The 15847-nt window shown below is 48.0% G+C and overlaps 1 protein-coding gene, 1 long non-coding RNA gene and 1 other non-coding gene across 46 annotated transcripts in view; 1 reads left to right on the top strand and 2 right to left on the bottom strand.

Annotated features, from left to right (window-relative positions):
* Nucleotides 1-15847, top strand: part of LOC118368969 (dynactin subunit 1-like) — a 40638-nt gene that overhangs the window by 4337 nt on the left and 20454 nt on the right. The window contains exons 5-25 of one of the 38 annotated variants that reach the window (XM_052497546.1): nucleotides 615-646; nucleotides 1976-1993; nucleotides 3211-3234; nucleotides 3770-3823; nucleotides 5149-5304; nucleotides 6128-6151; nucleotides 6632-6712; nucleotides 6885-7001; nucleotides 7374-7578; nucleotides 8282-8360; nucleotides 8726-8885; nucleotides 10692-10796; nucleotides 11131-11322; nucleotides 11441-11898; nucleotides 12354-12385; nucleotides 13086-13372; nucleotides 13449-13671; nucleotides 13704-13735; nucleotides 13796-13986; nucleotides 14699-14762; nucleotides 14901-15448. In XM_052497546.1, the coding sequence (XP_052353506.1) occupies nucleotides 615-646; nucleotides 1976-1993; nucleotides 3211-3234; nucleotides 3770-3823; nucleotides 5149-5304; nucleotides 6128-6151; nucleotides 6632-6712; nucleotides 6885-7001; nucleotides 7374-7578; nucleotides 8282-8360; nucleotides 8726-8885; nucleotides 10692-10796; nucleotides 11131-11322; nucleotides 11441-11898; nucleotides 12354-12385; nucleotides 13086-13372; nucleotides 13449-13671; nucleotides 13704-13735; nucleotides 13796-13986; nucleotides 14699-14762; nucleotides 14901-15158 (2792 nt within the window). In that variant the 3' untranslated portion in view covers nucleotides 15159-15448. Of the gene's footprint in view, nucleotides 1-614; nucleotides 647-1975; nucleotides 1994-3210; nucleotides 3235-3769; nucleotides 3824-5148; nucleotides 5305-6127; nucleotides 6152-6631; nucleotides 6713-6884; nucleotides 7002-7373; nucleotides 7579-8281; nucleotides 8361-8725; nucleotides 8886-10691; nucleotides 10797-11130; nucleotides 11323-11440; nucleotides 11931-12353; nucleotides 12386-12645; nucleotides 12752-13085; nucleotides 13373-13448; nucleotides 13736-13795; nucleotides 14083-14114; nucleotides 14614-14698; nucleotides 14763-14900; nucleotides 15454-15651; nucleotides 15805-15847 lie in introns of those variants that run through there. The other 37 variants (XM_052497540.1, XM_052497545.1, XM_052497529.1 and 34 more) reach the window with 37 other exon arrangements.
* Nucleotides 703-1969, bottom strand: LOC127916162 (uncharacterized). Of its 7 annotated transcripts, none has more exons than XR_008093654.1 (4): nucleotides 1461-1969; nucleotides 1263-1394; nucleotides 937-1198; nucleotides 703-793 (listed from the first exon to the last, which is right to left on the bottom strand). It is a non-coding gene; the product is annotated as an uncharacterized LOC127916162 (long non-coding RNA). The 7 variants fall into 7 exon arrangements; XR_008093655.1 differs by having other exon boundaries at nucleotides 937-1394; nucleotides 1461-1651; nucleotides 1718-1969; XR_008093649.1 differs by having other exon boundaries at nucleotides 937-1394.
* On the bottom strand, nucleotides 10121-10191 carry trnaa-ugc (transfer RNA alanine (anticodon UGC)). The gene has a single exon. It is a non-coding gene; the product is annotated as a tRNA-Ala (tRNA).

The following is a 15847-nucleotide window of genomic DNA, read 5'->3' as shown; positions in this document are numbered from 1 at the left end:
TCGACAAAACTAAATACTCTAGACATGGTGGGATCTTTTTGTGTCGGTTAAATTCATTATGTGAGAATTGTCTGCAGAAACTCTTTATGCACAAATATTGATATAATACCCATCATATGGAAGTAAACTTGGAGTCACGCGATGACATGAAACCATGCAGTTCATTAGACTACAGATGAAATGAGGGATGAATTTATAACTATATATAATAATTATAATAACTATATAATGCCATTATTTATTTTTTTGAATGAGAAATCCATCAGTAGAGTTGAAAATGCCATGGAAAAGCATTGAACTTTTCTATTCACTACATGGGAATGAAACCGCAGAAGTAAATGTTATGTGCACTACGGGATCACGCACAGCCTTTTAATCCCCAACAAGTCCATTCGATGGAAACTCATCTTTGGTGGGGAAATGCGCGTATTGTTGTTAAGCAGATAAAGAATATTTGCATGAGAATCTTTTGCCGATTGGATGGAAACCGAGCTACTGTAACACGTTATATTACGGTCCACTTCAAGTATTCGTAAAGGGTTTAGAAGTAGTTTATAAATGGTTGTGTGTGTTTACAATAACATGTGATCTGTTCGTTCTGTTTTTATCTTCAGACATCCCTGAGATTCCAAAATCAGTCAAACAGGTAAAGGAAACATACAGACCTTTTGTTTGGGAGCGATTTCTACCCCTCTCCTTTTCTCTCCCTCCATGTGACCTCCCTGACCTCTTCCCTCTTTTCTATTTCTCTCTATCCCTCTCCTTTTCTCTCCCTCCATGTGACCTCCCTGACCTCTTCCCTCTTCCCTATCTTTTCTACTTCTCTCCTTTTCTCTCCTTTTCTCTCCCTCCATGTGACCTCCCTGACCTCTTCCCTCTTTTCTATTTCTCTCTATCCCCCTCTCCTTTTCTCTCCCTCCATGTGACCTCCCTGACCTCTTCCCTCTTTTCTATTTCTCTCTATCCCTCTCCTTTTCTCTCCCTCTATGTGACCTACCTGACCTCTTCCCTCTTTTCTACTTCTCTCTATCCCTCTCCTTTTCTCTCCCTCCATGTGACCTACCTGACCTCTTCCCTCTTTTCTACTTCTCTCTATCCCTCTCCTTCTCTCCCTCCATGTGACCTACCTGACCTCTTCCCTCTTTTCTACTTCTCTCTATCCCTCTCCTTTTCTCTCCCTCCATGTGACCTACCTGACCTCTTCCCTCTTTTCTACTTCTCTCTATCCCTCTCCTTCTCTCCCTCCATGTGACCTACCTGACCTCTTCCCTCTTTTCTACTTCTCTCTATCCCTCTCCTTTTCTCTCCCTCCATGTGACCTACCTGACCTCTTCCCTCTTTTCTACTTCTCTCTATCCCTCTCCTTTTCTCTCCCTCCATGTGACCTACCTGACCTCTTCCCTCTTTTCTATTTCTCTCTATCCCTCTCCTTTTCTCTCCCTCCATGTGACCTACCTGACCTCTTCCCTCTTTTCTACTTCTCTCTATCCCTCGCCTTTTCTCTCCCTCCATGTGACCTACCTGACCTCTTCCCTCTTTTCTACTTCTCTCTATCCCTCGCCTTTTCTCTCCCTCCATGTGACCTACCTGACCTCTTTTCTACTTCTCTCTATCCCTCTCCTTTTCTCTCCCTCCATGTGACCTACCTGACCTCTTCCCTCTTTTCTACTTCTTTCTATCCCTCTCCTTTTCTCTCCCTCCATGTGACCTACCTGACCTCTTCCCTCTTTTCTACTTCTCTCTATCCCTCTCCTTTTCTCTCCCTCCATGTGACCTACCTGACCTCTTCCCTCTTTTCTACTTCTCTCTATCCCTCTCCTTTTCTCTCCCTCCATGTGACCTACCTGACCTCTTCCCTCTTTTCTACTTCTCTCTATCCCTCTCCTTTTCTCTCCCTCCATGTGACCTACCTGACCTCTTCCCTCTTTTCTACTTCTCTCTATCCCTCTCTCCTCTCCCCCAAATACCATTACAGACGCCCGTTTCTAAGAAGGTATAGATATTTTAAAACTATGCTCACCTACTTTGCCACGGTTGTTGCTTGCTTGTCACGTTTTCTTTTGAATGAGGCTGTTCAGGGTAATATTTTTGGCCTGTCGTAGCTTTTCTTTTGAATGAGGCTGTTCAGGGTAATATTTTTGGCCTGTCATAGCTTTTCTTTTGAATGAGGCTGTTCAGGGTAATATTTTTGGCCTGTCATAGCTTTTCTTTTGAATGAGGCTGTTCAGGGTAATATTTTTGGCCTGTCGTAGCTTTTCTTTTGAATGAGGCTGTTCAGGGTAATATTTTTGGCCTGTCGTAGCTTTTCTTTTGAATGAGGCTGTTCAGGGTAATATTTTTGGCCTGTCGTAGCTTTTCTTTTGAATGAGGCTGTTCAGGGTAATATTTTTGGCCTGTCATAGCTTTTCTGTTGTTCGTCTTCTGTTCTGTATTCTGCTAACGGATCACATGGGTGTTTCATGTCACCGTACATTTTCACTTTGGTTCCATGACACATTTAGGAGCATGATGTTCCATGTTCTGGCTGTTAGGTTAATTTTTTATATATAATACATTTTTTTTGTATTCTTGCATTGTGATGCGCCTTGTTTTTGCCTCGACTTCACTTGGGATTATTTTATTTTGTAATTTATTTTAAGTCATGTTATATACTTTTTAACATTGACTTCACCCACTTATATATTAACTACAGTACGTCTCCTCAGTTTTTAAAAGTTATCAGCTCAAACTTCATACTTGCACAAAGACTTAAAGAAAAATTCCACCCAAAAACTCTCTTCTGGTATTTGTTTGATTAGTCAATAGTTGATATAGTTCTAAAATGTTTTGCAGGTCAGCAATGAAGTTTTCAAGATATGCAGCTTTCAAATACAGAGATACAGTCGGTATGTTGCATCATATGATGCACAGTGCGTCAAACCGGCTGTATTTCTGTATGTCAACAATGAAGCAAATACTGAGAGTTTTTGGGTGGAGTTTTCCTTGAAGTGACTAAGGGGAATGCAGTAACACACAGCAGTCCAGCCTGCTGGAGAGTGATATATCAGTGTGTTTTGACTAATATTAACCCTGTGTGTTTCTGCCTCTCTGCCCTGCAAACTACTGCCCTTCGTCGTCTCTGCTGGGCCTGTGTGTGTGTGTGTTCTCTATCCTCTCCTCCGCCGCTACTATACCCTCCTCCTCCTCCTCTTCCTCCTCCTCCTCCTCCAGTCCGTCACCCGTCGTAGCACCAAGGTGAGCTTGTTATGAACAGCAGACGCTGTGGGAAAAGGGTTCTGTTAAAGACGAGCCCACCTGTCCATTCCTACTGTAGATCGTGTCGACCTTGTGATGTCACAGCAGTACGCTCTGAGGTAGATTAGAGCAACGGAATGTTAATAAGCTCATGAATATGGAAGATGTAGGTATGTGACAGAGTAGGAAAGTAGCTCACCACAGTCTGCGAAGGAATGATGTTTTAGAGTGGGAGATCTCCTACTACAGTTTAACGTCATAGACTGAGATAATCAACAGTCAGTATTTGACTTGAGAGTATGTCGCACGTCAGTACATGGTGTGTGTATCTGTTTAGGCCTAACTATAGAATGTGAGAGTAGTAGAGTGTATAAAGTTGTTCTGGAAGATTCCCTCAGGAAGAGAGAACAGCAGTAGACGGCTCTTCAACCCTAACACAGCAGAGTGTATAAAGTTGTTCTAGAAGATTCCCTCAGGAAGAGAGAACAGCAGTAGACAGCTCTTCAACCCCTAACAGTCTACTCTCATACAACAGTGGAACACTCCAGGTCGTCTCTCCTCCTCCAGCTCCCTCCCCTCCCTCCTCATGGTACGTTCCAGGCCTCAAAGCACCTGACTCCCCTGGGAGAGATCAACTCTGGTCCTGGAGGGGTGAACTCGGGTCATTCCTGGAGGGGTGAACAAAGGTCAAATTCACTGCAATAACTGGAAAAACGACAGCATAGTTAGTTTTAGTATTTTAAACCAAAGTTCCCACAAAATGTGAAGCAGTAACTTACTACTGTAGTAGTGCCTCTAAAACCAGAGTTCACCCTTTTACAGACAGTTCAGTTCACCTGGCCAGTTCCTTGAGAACTGTTGGTACTTTTTGGTGGAGGCCAGATCAGCACAGTAAAGGGTGACTTGTATGGCACTGGGTGTGGTATTTGCTCACCACGGCAGGTTTCACTTAGATACGGGTTTACCGGAGTTCACCTGGGCTCTGGGTGGAATGTTTCTGTGTTCACTTCTGGGAGCAGTCTGTTTTTATGGTCACTGGGATTAACAGGTAATGGTACGGTCTCACAGATGTAGTTCTCTTTTACATGTATTTTACTTGTATTTCTCCCTCTTCCTGTTCTCTCTCGCTCCCCTTTCTCTTTCTATCTTTTCTTTACCTCTCTCTCCCTCTACCTACCCCACCTCTCTCTACCTCCACCTTCTTCCCCCTCTTCCACCCCCCACCTCTCTCTTCCACCCCCCACCTCTCTTCCACCCCCACTCTCTCTCTCTTCCACCCCCCACCTCTCTCTCTCTACCCCCTCCCACACCTCTCTCTCTCTACCCCCTCCCACACCTCCCTCTCTCTACCCCCTCCCACACCTCCCTCTCCCTACCCCCTCCCACACCTCCCTCTCTCTACCCCCCTCCCACACCTCCCTCTCCCTACCCCCTCCCACACCTCCCTCTACCTACCCCCTCCCACACCTCTCTCTACCTACCCCCTCCCACACCTCTCTCTACCTACCCCCTCCCACACCTCTCTCTACCTACCCCCTCCCACACCTCCCTCTCCCTACCCCCTCCCACACCTCTCTCTACCTACCCCCTCCCACACCTCTCTCTGCCTTCTCCCTCCCACACCTCTCTCTACCTCCCTCTCTCTACCTGCCCCCTCTCCCACCTCTCTCTACCTGCCCCCTCTACCTCCCTCTCTCTACCTGCCCCCTCTCCCACCTCTCTCTACCTGCCCCTCTCCCACCTCTCTCTACCTGCCTCCTCTCCCACCTCTCTCTACCTCCTCCCTCTCCCACCTCTCTCTACCTCCCTCTCTCTACCTGCCCCCTCTCCCACCTCTCTCTACCTGCCCCCTCTCCCACCTCTCTCTACCTGCCCCCTCTCTCTCCCACCTCTCTCTACCTCCCACCTCTCCAGGCTCCCCGGGCCATCGGCTTGTCCAGCTCTCGGTCCAGGGAGGATGTCAGCGAGGGCAGCCTGTCTTCCAAGGGTGCGCTGGGGGCTCCTGTCGTCCCCCAGCCCAGCGGCATCCCCGCCACGTCCGGAGCTCCACCCCCCACCACCCCTAGCAAGGTCAGTCCACAACCCCCTGTGGCCAATCAGATCATCACCTTAGGTTCTGGGGAGCTTTTTGGTCAAGCACAGAAAGAAAACACCCCATTTATCATAACATTGATACGTTGTTGGATATGTTTACTACTGGGCTGGAACAAAAGCCTGCAGCCTGATATGTAATTTATATAGAGCTGAGACGATAAACCCAAAAAATGATCGACACATACCACTTAATGAGGACATTTTGATGACATTCATTACGATAATTAGCCTATTCTACAGAAAAGTGAAGTTTGAAATTAAGTTTGCTAATATGGGGTGATTATTGGGATAATGGCGACTGTGCATGAAGATGGCGACCCCCATGTACTTACCACACATTCCTTGTTTTGCTAAGTTTGCAGTGTTGTTCATCGCTCTCCGTTACTATTTGTATGGTCATTGGCACCGTGTACATGATCCCAAAGCTTTAAGACGCAGACAATAAAACAATGTTTACTGGCACATTGACCCATGTCGCTCGCCGTAGTTTAAGAACTCTGTGTGTAGTGCTAAAAACAAGATGTCATATCTGAATTCCTCCATCTTTATGGCCCCGTCGGCCGTTGATGGCTACAACATTCAAACCATCAGCGGTAGTTTGAAGGGTGACAACAAAAGCTGGTGCACATTATTGTAAACATATCATTCTATTTGTTGTATTGATTCAGTCAGTTTAAGGTGATTTGTATCTCTTTGTCCGCATGGCCCAGCTTCACCATGATATCACCTCCATCCATTGTGTTTCCTCATTCGTTGTCTGTTGACTGTTGTGTTCCGTCCATGTTGTCGTTGTAAACAGGCTGAGTCTCCTGCATCAAAGCAGGTAGGGTAACAGTATCTGAACGCATGCTTATCTGGTCTGGGCATGTTGTTTGATTAACAAACCGGGGTTGCCCCAAATGGCACCCTATTCCCTATATAGTGTACTGCTTCATAGGGAATACGGTGCCATTTGGGACATACCCATTTGGGACGTATCCAGGGATCATAGGGTGCTACTCCTCAGCCTCACTACCACTGCCCTTCACCTGCATGCCAACAGAGGGCAGAGTTTCTTTGGTGTAATATTACTGAGTAAAGGAGTTTACTCCAGACACGGTTCTTGGTGGTGGGAGCATGTCTTGGAGCTTTTGAGGTGTTTTTTGGAATGTGGGTTCTAACGTCTCTGGTTGCTTTGAGATGTCCACTATCCCCTCTCTCAATGCCCCCTCCCCCCCTCCATCCCTTCCTATTCCCCCCCCCCTTCTCTCTCTGTCTTCCCTGATGTGTTCACCTTCATACCTGAACCTCTCTGTGTTTCCAGGAGGAAGAGTCTCTGCGTGGCCAGGTGAAGGACCTAGAGGAGAAGCTGGAGACCCTGAAGATGAAGCGGGCGGAGGACAAGGTCTTTGTCTTTTTAATAATCTATTTATCTTGTTATTATATTATGTACAGCATGTTGACTGGCTGTCTCTGTATGAATATACAAATATAAAGACATCTAAAGTAGATTTGTTTTATTTTGATAAATATGTAATAACTTGTATTATTTATTCATATTTACAATGATTATTCAGGTCAAGCTGAAGGAGCTGGAGAAACACAAGATTCAGCTGGAGCAGCTCCAGGAGTGGAAGACCAAGATGCAGGAGCAGCAGACGGACCTGCAGAAACAACTCAAAGAGGCCAAGAAGGTACAGTACACACCAGAAACCCTACATGAAACCCTAACCCTACCATAACCTCTATGGTAGTCACCTTTTTGAAATGAGCACAGAACCTTCACGCTTCTTTTCGGGTTTCTGTCCACTTCTCTTATTAAATCAGAGTACTTGGGAAGACTTCAAGTAACAAACCGGTAGTCATTAACCTAGGATAATTAAAAGGTCATCCCTTATGTAATGTTGTACCAGGTATGGAAGTCTGTTGTCAGGTACCTAGTTTTAGCTTTGGTTAGATTGACATTGCTAATGACGTCCACTTCTGTCATTCTGGATTTTTTGCGTATTTCGTCTGACTCTGTTCATTCAACCAATGTGAGATTTACACTAATGTTCCTCTCCCAGGATGCCCGGGAGGCATTGGAGGCCAAGGACCGCTATATGGAGGAGATGTCAGACACGGCGGACGCCATCGAGATGGCCACCCTGGACAAGGAGATGGCCGAGGAGCGGTCCGAAAGCCTGCAGGTGGAGGTGGAGTCGCTGAAGGAGAAGGTGGAGGAACTCACCGTGGACCTGGAGATCATTAAACACGAGGTTGAGGAGAAAGGTTAGAGGTCACTAGTAGTGAGTTGCTATGAAAGGCTGCTCTATTTATGGTATCTCATCCCATACAGAGGGTCAAAGATCATACCCCCAAAAAATGCTAACCTCCCCTGTTATTGTAATGGTGAGAGGTTAGCCTGTCTTGGGGGTATGATCTTTGACTCTAACTTTCTCACTCATCATTATTCACGATTCATTCACGATTATCTGTGATTGTAGCATCCAGATTAATGTAGCAGTGTTCAGAAACATTCTGACTGACTCCAATGACACAATATTGACCATTTTATATCTATTGGACTCAAAATAAATTGAAATGTAACCATAACGACATGTAAATGCATCCAACAAGTTTGTAGAGTCACAAGCTTGATGTAGTCATTCTGTGCTATGAATATGGGACCAAATACTTAACTTTTGACTCCATTATTTATAATCTTTAGGGATGTCAATAATCTTGGCTCCTACCTTTTTTAATTGAGAAAAATATATATTGTTAAACAAAATCGTTTTGCATACACTATAGGTCAGTATTTAAATGATTTATTTTATACAGTCATAATTGTTCATTTTTATCAAGGGTGTCAATCATTTCGGATCCCATTGTCTTTGTATTTAAGAAAAAATAGCTATCATATATTTGACAAGGACTTCAGTTTTGCTTGGCAAAGTTGAAACGAAACCTAACCTAACTCTTGCTTCTCCAGGTTCTGACGGAGCTGCCTCTAGTTACCACGTAAAGCAGCTGGAGGAGCAGAACAGCAGGCTGAAAGATGCTCTGGTCAGGTGTGTGTACTTAAAACCCGTAACACCTTTTTTTTTTTTTTTTTTTTTCTTGAGAGCTTTCAGTTTTGACCAAACTGTCTCATCCGTTACCTGATGTTTCATTGAGATCTAGTGCCCCTTATGGGTACACTGGGGTGTCTCTTCCATTCAGGATTTGCTCAAAATGATTTGCCTGTCACTTTTTGGGGCAGTTTCCTGGACACAAATTAAGCCTAGTGCTGGACTAAAGAGCCTGCTCAGTGGAGTATGTCCATTAGAAAGAGGTTTCTAGTGCCAGACTGTACTTAATCTGGGTCTGGGAAACCAGCCTTAAACATTTCCCTTTAGTTTGATCTCTAACAGAACTATTTGTTCCCCTCCCTCAGGATGCGTGACCTGTCCTCGTCTGAGAAGCAGGAGCACGTGAAGCTGCAGAAGCAGATGGACAAGAAGAATGGAGAGCTGGAGACTCTGAGGACCCAGAAGCAGAAACTACAGGAGGAGATGAAGCAGGCTGAGGCCACCATTGATGAGTTGAAGGAGCAGGTCAGTCAGCCAGGCCATCATCGATGAGCTGAAGGTGGTCAGTCAACCAGTCTGTCAGTCAGTCAGCTGGGGGGCTAGATTACCGTCAACAAGCTCAAAGAAAAGGTAATTCAACAAGAAGGTTAGACAGCCAGTCAGGCCACCATCAATGAGCTCAAATAGCAGGTCAGCCAGGCTGTCCGTGAGCCAGTCAGTTAACCAGATAGCCAGCCAGGACATTATCAACAAGCTAAAATAACATGTCGGTCGGGTCAGTGATTCAGCCAGTCAACTAGGTTACCATCAACAAGCTCAAAGAACATGCCAGCCAGCCACTCCGACAGGCCACCATCAATGAGCTCAAAGTACAGGTCAGTCTACCAGTCAGTTAGCCAGTCAGTCAGCCAGGCCACTATCAACGAGCTCAAAGAACAAGTCAGCCAGTCAGTGAATAGGTCAGTCAACCATAGTGTCAGTCAGCCAGTCCGTCCGTCAGTTAGCCAACCAGTCAGCCAGGCCACCATCAATGAGCTCAAAGAACAGGTCAGCCAACCAGACAGTCGGTTAGTCAGTCAATCAGTGACCTCAAAGAACATGTCAGTTGGTTGTTCTGCCAGTCAGTCCACCATGGATGAGCTCAGTGAACAGGTTAGCCAGTCAGTCCACCATGGATGAGCTCAGTGAATAGGTTAGCCAGTCAGTCCACCATGGATGAGCTCAGTGAACAGGTTAGCCAGTCAGTCCACCATGGATGAGCTCAGTGAACAGGTTAGCCAGTCAGTCCACCATGGATGAGCTCAGTGAACAGGTTAGCCAGTCAGTCCACCATGGATGAGCTCAGTGAATAGGTTAGCCAGTCAGTCCACCATGGATGAGCTCAGTGAATAGGTTAGCCAGTCAGTCTACCATGGGTGAGCTCAGTGAACAGGTTAGCCAGTTGCTCATATAGAGCAGGGATCTTCAACTTTATTTGCCCAGGAACCCCCTCCCTGGCATCCCGGTGACCCAGGAACCCCCTCCCTGGCAAACTGGCGACCCGGGGATCATCATACTTTAGCAACAAAAAAGAAATGTAATGTCTCATCAGGTGAATGATAACAGCAAGGAGAAGTAACCAACATTTTGAAATGAATAGTTTTGGTAGATTGTTTTTCATGATTTTGACCTGCCCACGTTATTTTTTACATTTGAGTCATTTAGTGGACGCTCATATCCAGAGGGACTTACAGTAGGGAGTGCATACATTTTTATATTGTTTCCCCGTGGGAATCGAACCCACATGCCTGGCGTTGCAAGCGCCATGCTCTACCAACTGAGCCACACGGGATCTAATTGGACAAGGAAGTGTAAACTCTTAACATAGCCTATTAGCTAGAAAGGTAGCTCCAAACACATTTTTGCTAAGAGCAACTGTTTAGCTGACCAAGAAGGAGAGTGATGGAGTGCTGCATCAGATGACCTGGCCTCCACAATCACCTGACCTCAACCCAGTTGAGATGGTTTGGACCGCAGAGGCCAGGAAAGGCAGCCAACAAGTGCTTAGCATATGTGGGAACTCCTTCAAGACTGTTGCAAAAGCATTCCTCATGAAGCTGGTTGAGAGAATGCCAAGGGTGTTCAAAGCTGTCATCAAAGCAAAGGGTGGCTACTTTGAAGAATCTAAAATATATTTTGATTTACATATTTTTTTTTTTTTTCCTACATGATTCCATAAGTGTTATTTCATAGTTTTGATGTCTTCACTATTATTCTACAATGTGGAAAATAAAGAAAAACCCTTGAATGAGTAGGTGTGTCCAAAATTTTGACTGGTACTGTGTGTCCTAGGTGGATGCTGCTCTCGGGGCAGAGGAGATGGTAGAGACTCTAACTGAGAGGAATCTGGACCTGGAGGAGAAAGTCAGAGAGCTGAGAGAGACAGTCACTGACCTGGTGAGTTCAATCAACAATACCCCTGTCAACACTGTTACCATAATGTCAACTTTGATATCCATGTCAACTCCGTTACTTTGTATGCTTTGAGTAGTCAGTGATTTGTTCAGTCAACTCTGTTAGTATGTTTTGAATAACCAACTCTGTGTCAACTGTTTGCCCTTCATGTGGGTCCACGACACTGGCAAGGAGACTGTTTTAGAGACGGAGAGACACCGTTTGTGTTTGAACCCTGTCTGTGCATGACTTTATACCTAAACCCCTGTCCACTCATCACTACACAACTATAGCTGCTCTGACCCTTAACCCGTCAACCCTGACCTCACCCCTCCAGGAAGCGATCAACGAGATGAATGACGAGCTTCAGGAGAACAGCCGAGAGACAGAGATGGAGCTGAGGGAGCAGTTGGACCTGAACGGGGCCAGGGTGAGAGAGGCCCAGAAGAGAGTGGAGGCTGCTCAGGAGACTGTAGCAGACTACCAGCAGACCATCAACAAGTACCGCCAGCTCACTGCCAGCCTGCAGGTATGTACCACCAGCTCACTGCCAGTCTGCAGGTATGTATCCTCCAGCTCACTGCCAGTCTGCAGGTATGTACCACCAGTCTGCAGGTATGTACCACCAGCTCACTGCCAGTCTGCAGGTATGTACCACCAGTCTGCAGGTATGTACCACCAGCTCACTGCCAGTCTGCAGGTATGTACCACCAGCTCACTGCCAGTCTGCAGGTATGTACCACCAGCTCACTGCCAGTCTGCAGGTATGTACCACCAGCTCACTGCCAGTCTGCAGGTATGTACCACCAGCTCACTGCCAGTCTGCAGGTATGTATCACCAGCTCACTGCCAGTCTGCAGGTATGTACCACCAGCTCACTGCCAGTCTGCAGGTATGTATCACCAGCTCACTGCCAGTCTGCAGGTATGTACCACCAGCTCACTGCCAGTCTGCAGGTATGTACCACCAGCTCACTGCCAGTCTGCAGGTATGTACCACCAGCTCACTGCCAGTCTGCAGGTATGTATCACCAGCTCACTGCCAGTCTGCAGGTATGTACCACCAGTCTGCAGGTATGTACCACCAGCTCACTGCCAGTCTGCAGGTATGTACCACCAGCTCACTGCCAGTCTGCAGGTATGTATCACCAGCTCACTGCCAGCAGTCTGCAGGTATGTACCACCAGCTCACTGCCAGTCTGCAGGTATGTATCACCAGCTCACTGCCAGTCTCACTGCCAGTCTGCAGGTATGTACCACCAGCTCACTGCCAGTCTGCAGGTATGTATCAGGTATGTACCAGCTCCAGCTCACTGCCAGTCTGCAGGTATGTACCACCAGCTCACTGCCAGTCTGCAGGTATGTATCACCAGCTCACTGCCAGTCTGCAGGTATGTATCACCAGCTCACCAGCTCAGCTCACTGCCAGTCTGCAGGTATGTACCACCAGCTCACTGCCAGTCTGCAGGTATGTATCACCAGCTCACTGCCAGTCTGCAGGTATGTACCACCAGCTCACTGCCAGCCTGGTATGTACCACCAGCTCACTGCCAGTCTGCAGGTATGTATCACCAGCTCACTGCCAGTCTGCAGGTATGTACCACCAGCTCACTGCCAGTCTGCAGGTATGTCACCAGCTCACTGCCAGTCTGCAGGTATGTACCACCAGTCTCACCAGTCTGCTACCACCACTGCCAGTCTGCAGGTATGTATCACCAGCTCACTGCCAGCCTGCAGCTGCCACTGCCAGTATGTACCACCATGCAGGTATGTACCACCAGCTCACTGCCAGTCTCTGCAGGTATGCTCACTGCCAGTCTGCAGGTTTGTACCAGCTCACTGCCAGTCTGCAGGTATGTACCACCAGTCTGCAGGTATGTACCACCAGCTCACTGCCAGTCTGCAGGTTTGTACCACCAGCTCACTGCCAGTCTGCAGGTATGTACCACCAGTCTGCAGGTATGTCCAGCTCACTGCCAGTCTGCAGGTATGTACCACCAGCTCACTGCCAGTCTGCAGGTATGTACCACCAGCTCACTGCCAGTCTGCAGGTATGTACCACCAGCCACCAGTCTGCAGGTATGTACCACCAGCTCACTGCCAGTCTGCAGGTATGTACCACCAGCTCACTGCCAGTCTGCAGGTATGTATGTACCACCAGCTCACTGCCAGTCTGCAGGTATGTACCACCAGCTCACTGCCAGCTCACTGCCAGTCTGCAGGTATGTCACTGCCAGTCTGCAGGTATGTATCACCAGCTCACTGCCACCACCAGCTCACTGCCAGTCTGCAGATATGTACCACCAGCTCACTGCCAGTCTGCAGGTATGTACCACCAGTCTGCAGGTATGTACCACCAGTCTGCAGGTATGTACCACCAGCTCACTGCCAGTCTGCAGGTTTGTATCACCAGCTCACTGCCAGTCTGCAGGTATGTACCACCAGTCTGCAGGTATGTACCTCCAGCTCACTGCCAGTCTGCAGGTATGTACCACCAGCTCACTGCCAGTCTGCAGGTATGTACCACCAGCTCACTGCCAGTCTGCAGGTATGTACCACCAGCTCACTGCCAGTCTGCAGGTTTGTATCACCAGCCACTGCCAGTCTGCACTGCCAGTCTGCAGGTATGTACCACCAGCTCACTGCCAGTCTGCAGGTATGTACCACCAGCTCACTGCCAGTCTGCAGGTATGTACCACCAGCTCACTGCCAGTCTGCAGGTTTGTATCACCAGCTCACTGCCAGTCTGCAGGTATGTACCACCAGTCTGCAGGTATGTACCTCCAGCTCACTGCCAGTCTGCAGGTATGTACCACCAGTCTGCAGGTATGTACCACCAGTCTGCAGGTATGTACCTCCAGCTCACTGCCAGTCTGCAGGTATGTACCACCAGCTCACTGCCAGTCTGCAGGTTTGTATCACCAGCTCACTGCCAGTCTGCAGGTATGTACCACCAGCTCACTGCCAGTCTGTATGTACCTCCAGCTCACTGCCAGTCTGCAGGTATGTACCACCAGTCTGCAGGTATGTACCACCAGCTCACTGCCAGTCTGCAGGTTTGTATCACCAGCTCACTGCCAGTCTGCAGGTATGTACCACCAGTCTGCAGGTATGTACCACCAGCTCACTGCCAGTCTGCAGGTTTGTATCACCAGCTCACTGCCAGTCTGCAGGTATGTACCACCAGTCTGCAGGTATGTACCACCAGCTCACTGCCAGTCTGCAGGTATGTACCACCAGCTCACTGCCAGTCTGCAGGTATGTACCACCAGCTCACTGCCAGTCTGCAGGTATGTACCACCATCGCACTGCCAGTCTGCAGGTATGTACCACCAGTCTGCAGGTATGTACCACCAGCTCACTGCCAGTCTGCAGGTATGTACCACCAGCTCACTGCCAGTCTGCAGGTATGTACCACCAGCTCACTGCCAGTCTGCAGGTATGTACCACCAGTCTGCAGGTATGTACCACCAGCTCACTGCCAGTCTGCAGGTATGTACCACCAGCTCACTGCCAGTCTGCAGGTTTGTATCACCAGCTCACTGCCAGTCTGCAGGTATGTACCACCAGTCTGCAGGTATGTACCTCCAGCTCACTGCCAGTCTGCAGGTATGTACCACCAGTCTGCAGGTATGTACCACCAGTCTGCAGGTATGTACCTCCAGCTCACTGCCAGTCTGCAGGTATGTACCACCAGCTCACTGCCAGTCTGCAGGTTTGTATCACCAGCTCACTGCCAGTCTGCAGGTATGTACCACCAGTCTGCAGGTATGTACCTCCAGCTCACTGCCAGTCTGCAGGTATGTACCACCAGTCTGCAGGTATGTACCACCAGCTTACTGCCAGTCTGCAGGTTTGTATCACCAGCTCACTGCCAGTCTGCAGGTATGTACCACCAGTCTGCAGGTATGTACCTCCAGCTCACTGCCAGTCTGCAGGTTTGTATCACCAGCTCACTGCCAGTCTGCAGGTATGGACCACCAGTCTGCAGGTATGTACCACCAGCTCACTGCCAGTCTGCAGGTATGTACCACCAGCTCACTGCCAGTCTGCAGGTATGTACCACCAGTCTGCAGGTATGTACCACCATCGCACTGCCAGTCTGCAGGTATGTACCACCAGTCTGCAGGTATGTACCACCAGCTCACTGCCAGTCTGCAGGTATGTACCACCAGCTCACTGCCAGTCTGCAGGTATGTACCACCAGCTCACTGCCAGTCTGCAGGTATGTACCACCAGTCTGCAGGTTTGTATCACCAGCTCACTGCCAGTCTGCAGGTATAATTGGAAATCACAACTTCAGAGGAGTGTCAAAGAACATGCAATCAAAAGAATGACACTGAAAAACACTAACAAGCATGTTTAGTAGTTAAAACAATGGAAAGGTGAACTTGTTTGTCACACTTTGGGGTTTTAATAACTTCCTGAACACTTTCCTTTTAAGGAAAATGGGGAAGGTGTTAGGTGACAGTGGTTTCTTTTGGTTGTTTGTATCTAAAGTGTGTGTGTGTGTGTGTGTGTGTGTGTGTGTGTGTGTGTAGGATGCCAACAAGGAACTGACCAGTGCTCAGAATGCCAATGCAGAGCAGGTCCAGCCTCCTCCACCAGCTGAGCTGTTTGACTTCAAGATCAAGTTCGCTGAGACCAAGGCCTACGCCAAGGTAAGGAACACAGAGCAGCGGGTTCCGGTGAAGACCCAGCTTGGGGTCCAACTGTCTCATTCAACACTTTGGGAGCATCATACCAGTCTGCCGATGTGCTTTTTGTTCCCAGAGAAACTTGCATTGCATTTTAGTGTTAAATGTACATGTGTGTGCTGTTATTGCAGATAAATAGTGTGTTTGTGTCTCTCTCTCCAGGCCATAGAGATGGAGCTGAGGAAGATGGAGGTGGGCCAGGCCAACAGACAGGTGTCTCTCCTGACATCCTTCATGCCCGACTCCTTCCTGCGTCACGGAGGAGACCACGACTGTATCCTGGTGCTGCTGCTCATACCAAGACTCATCTGCAAGGTACATTGAGAGAGGGGAACAGTAACCGGTTCAACATTTGACT

The sequence above is a fragment of the Oncorhynchus keta genome, chromosome 35 (genome assembly GCF_023373465.1).
Source record: "Oncorhynchus keta strain PuntledgeMale-10-30-2019 chromosome 35, Oket_V2, whole genome shotgun sequence".
Taxonomy (NCBI): Eukaryota; Metazoa; Chordata; class Actinopteri; order Salmoniformes; family Salmonidae; genus Oncorhynchus; species Oncorhynchus keta.
Note: the sequence above shows the minus strand (reverse complement) of the source record. Positions and strands in the feature narration are given on the sequence as shown.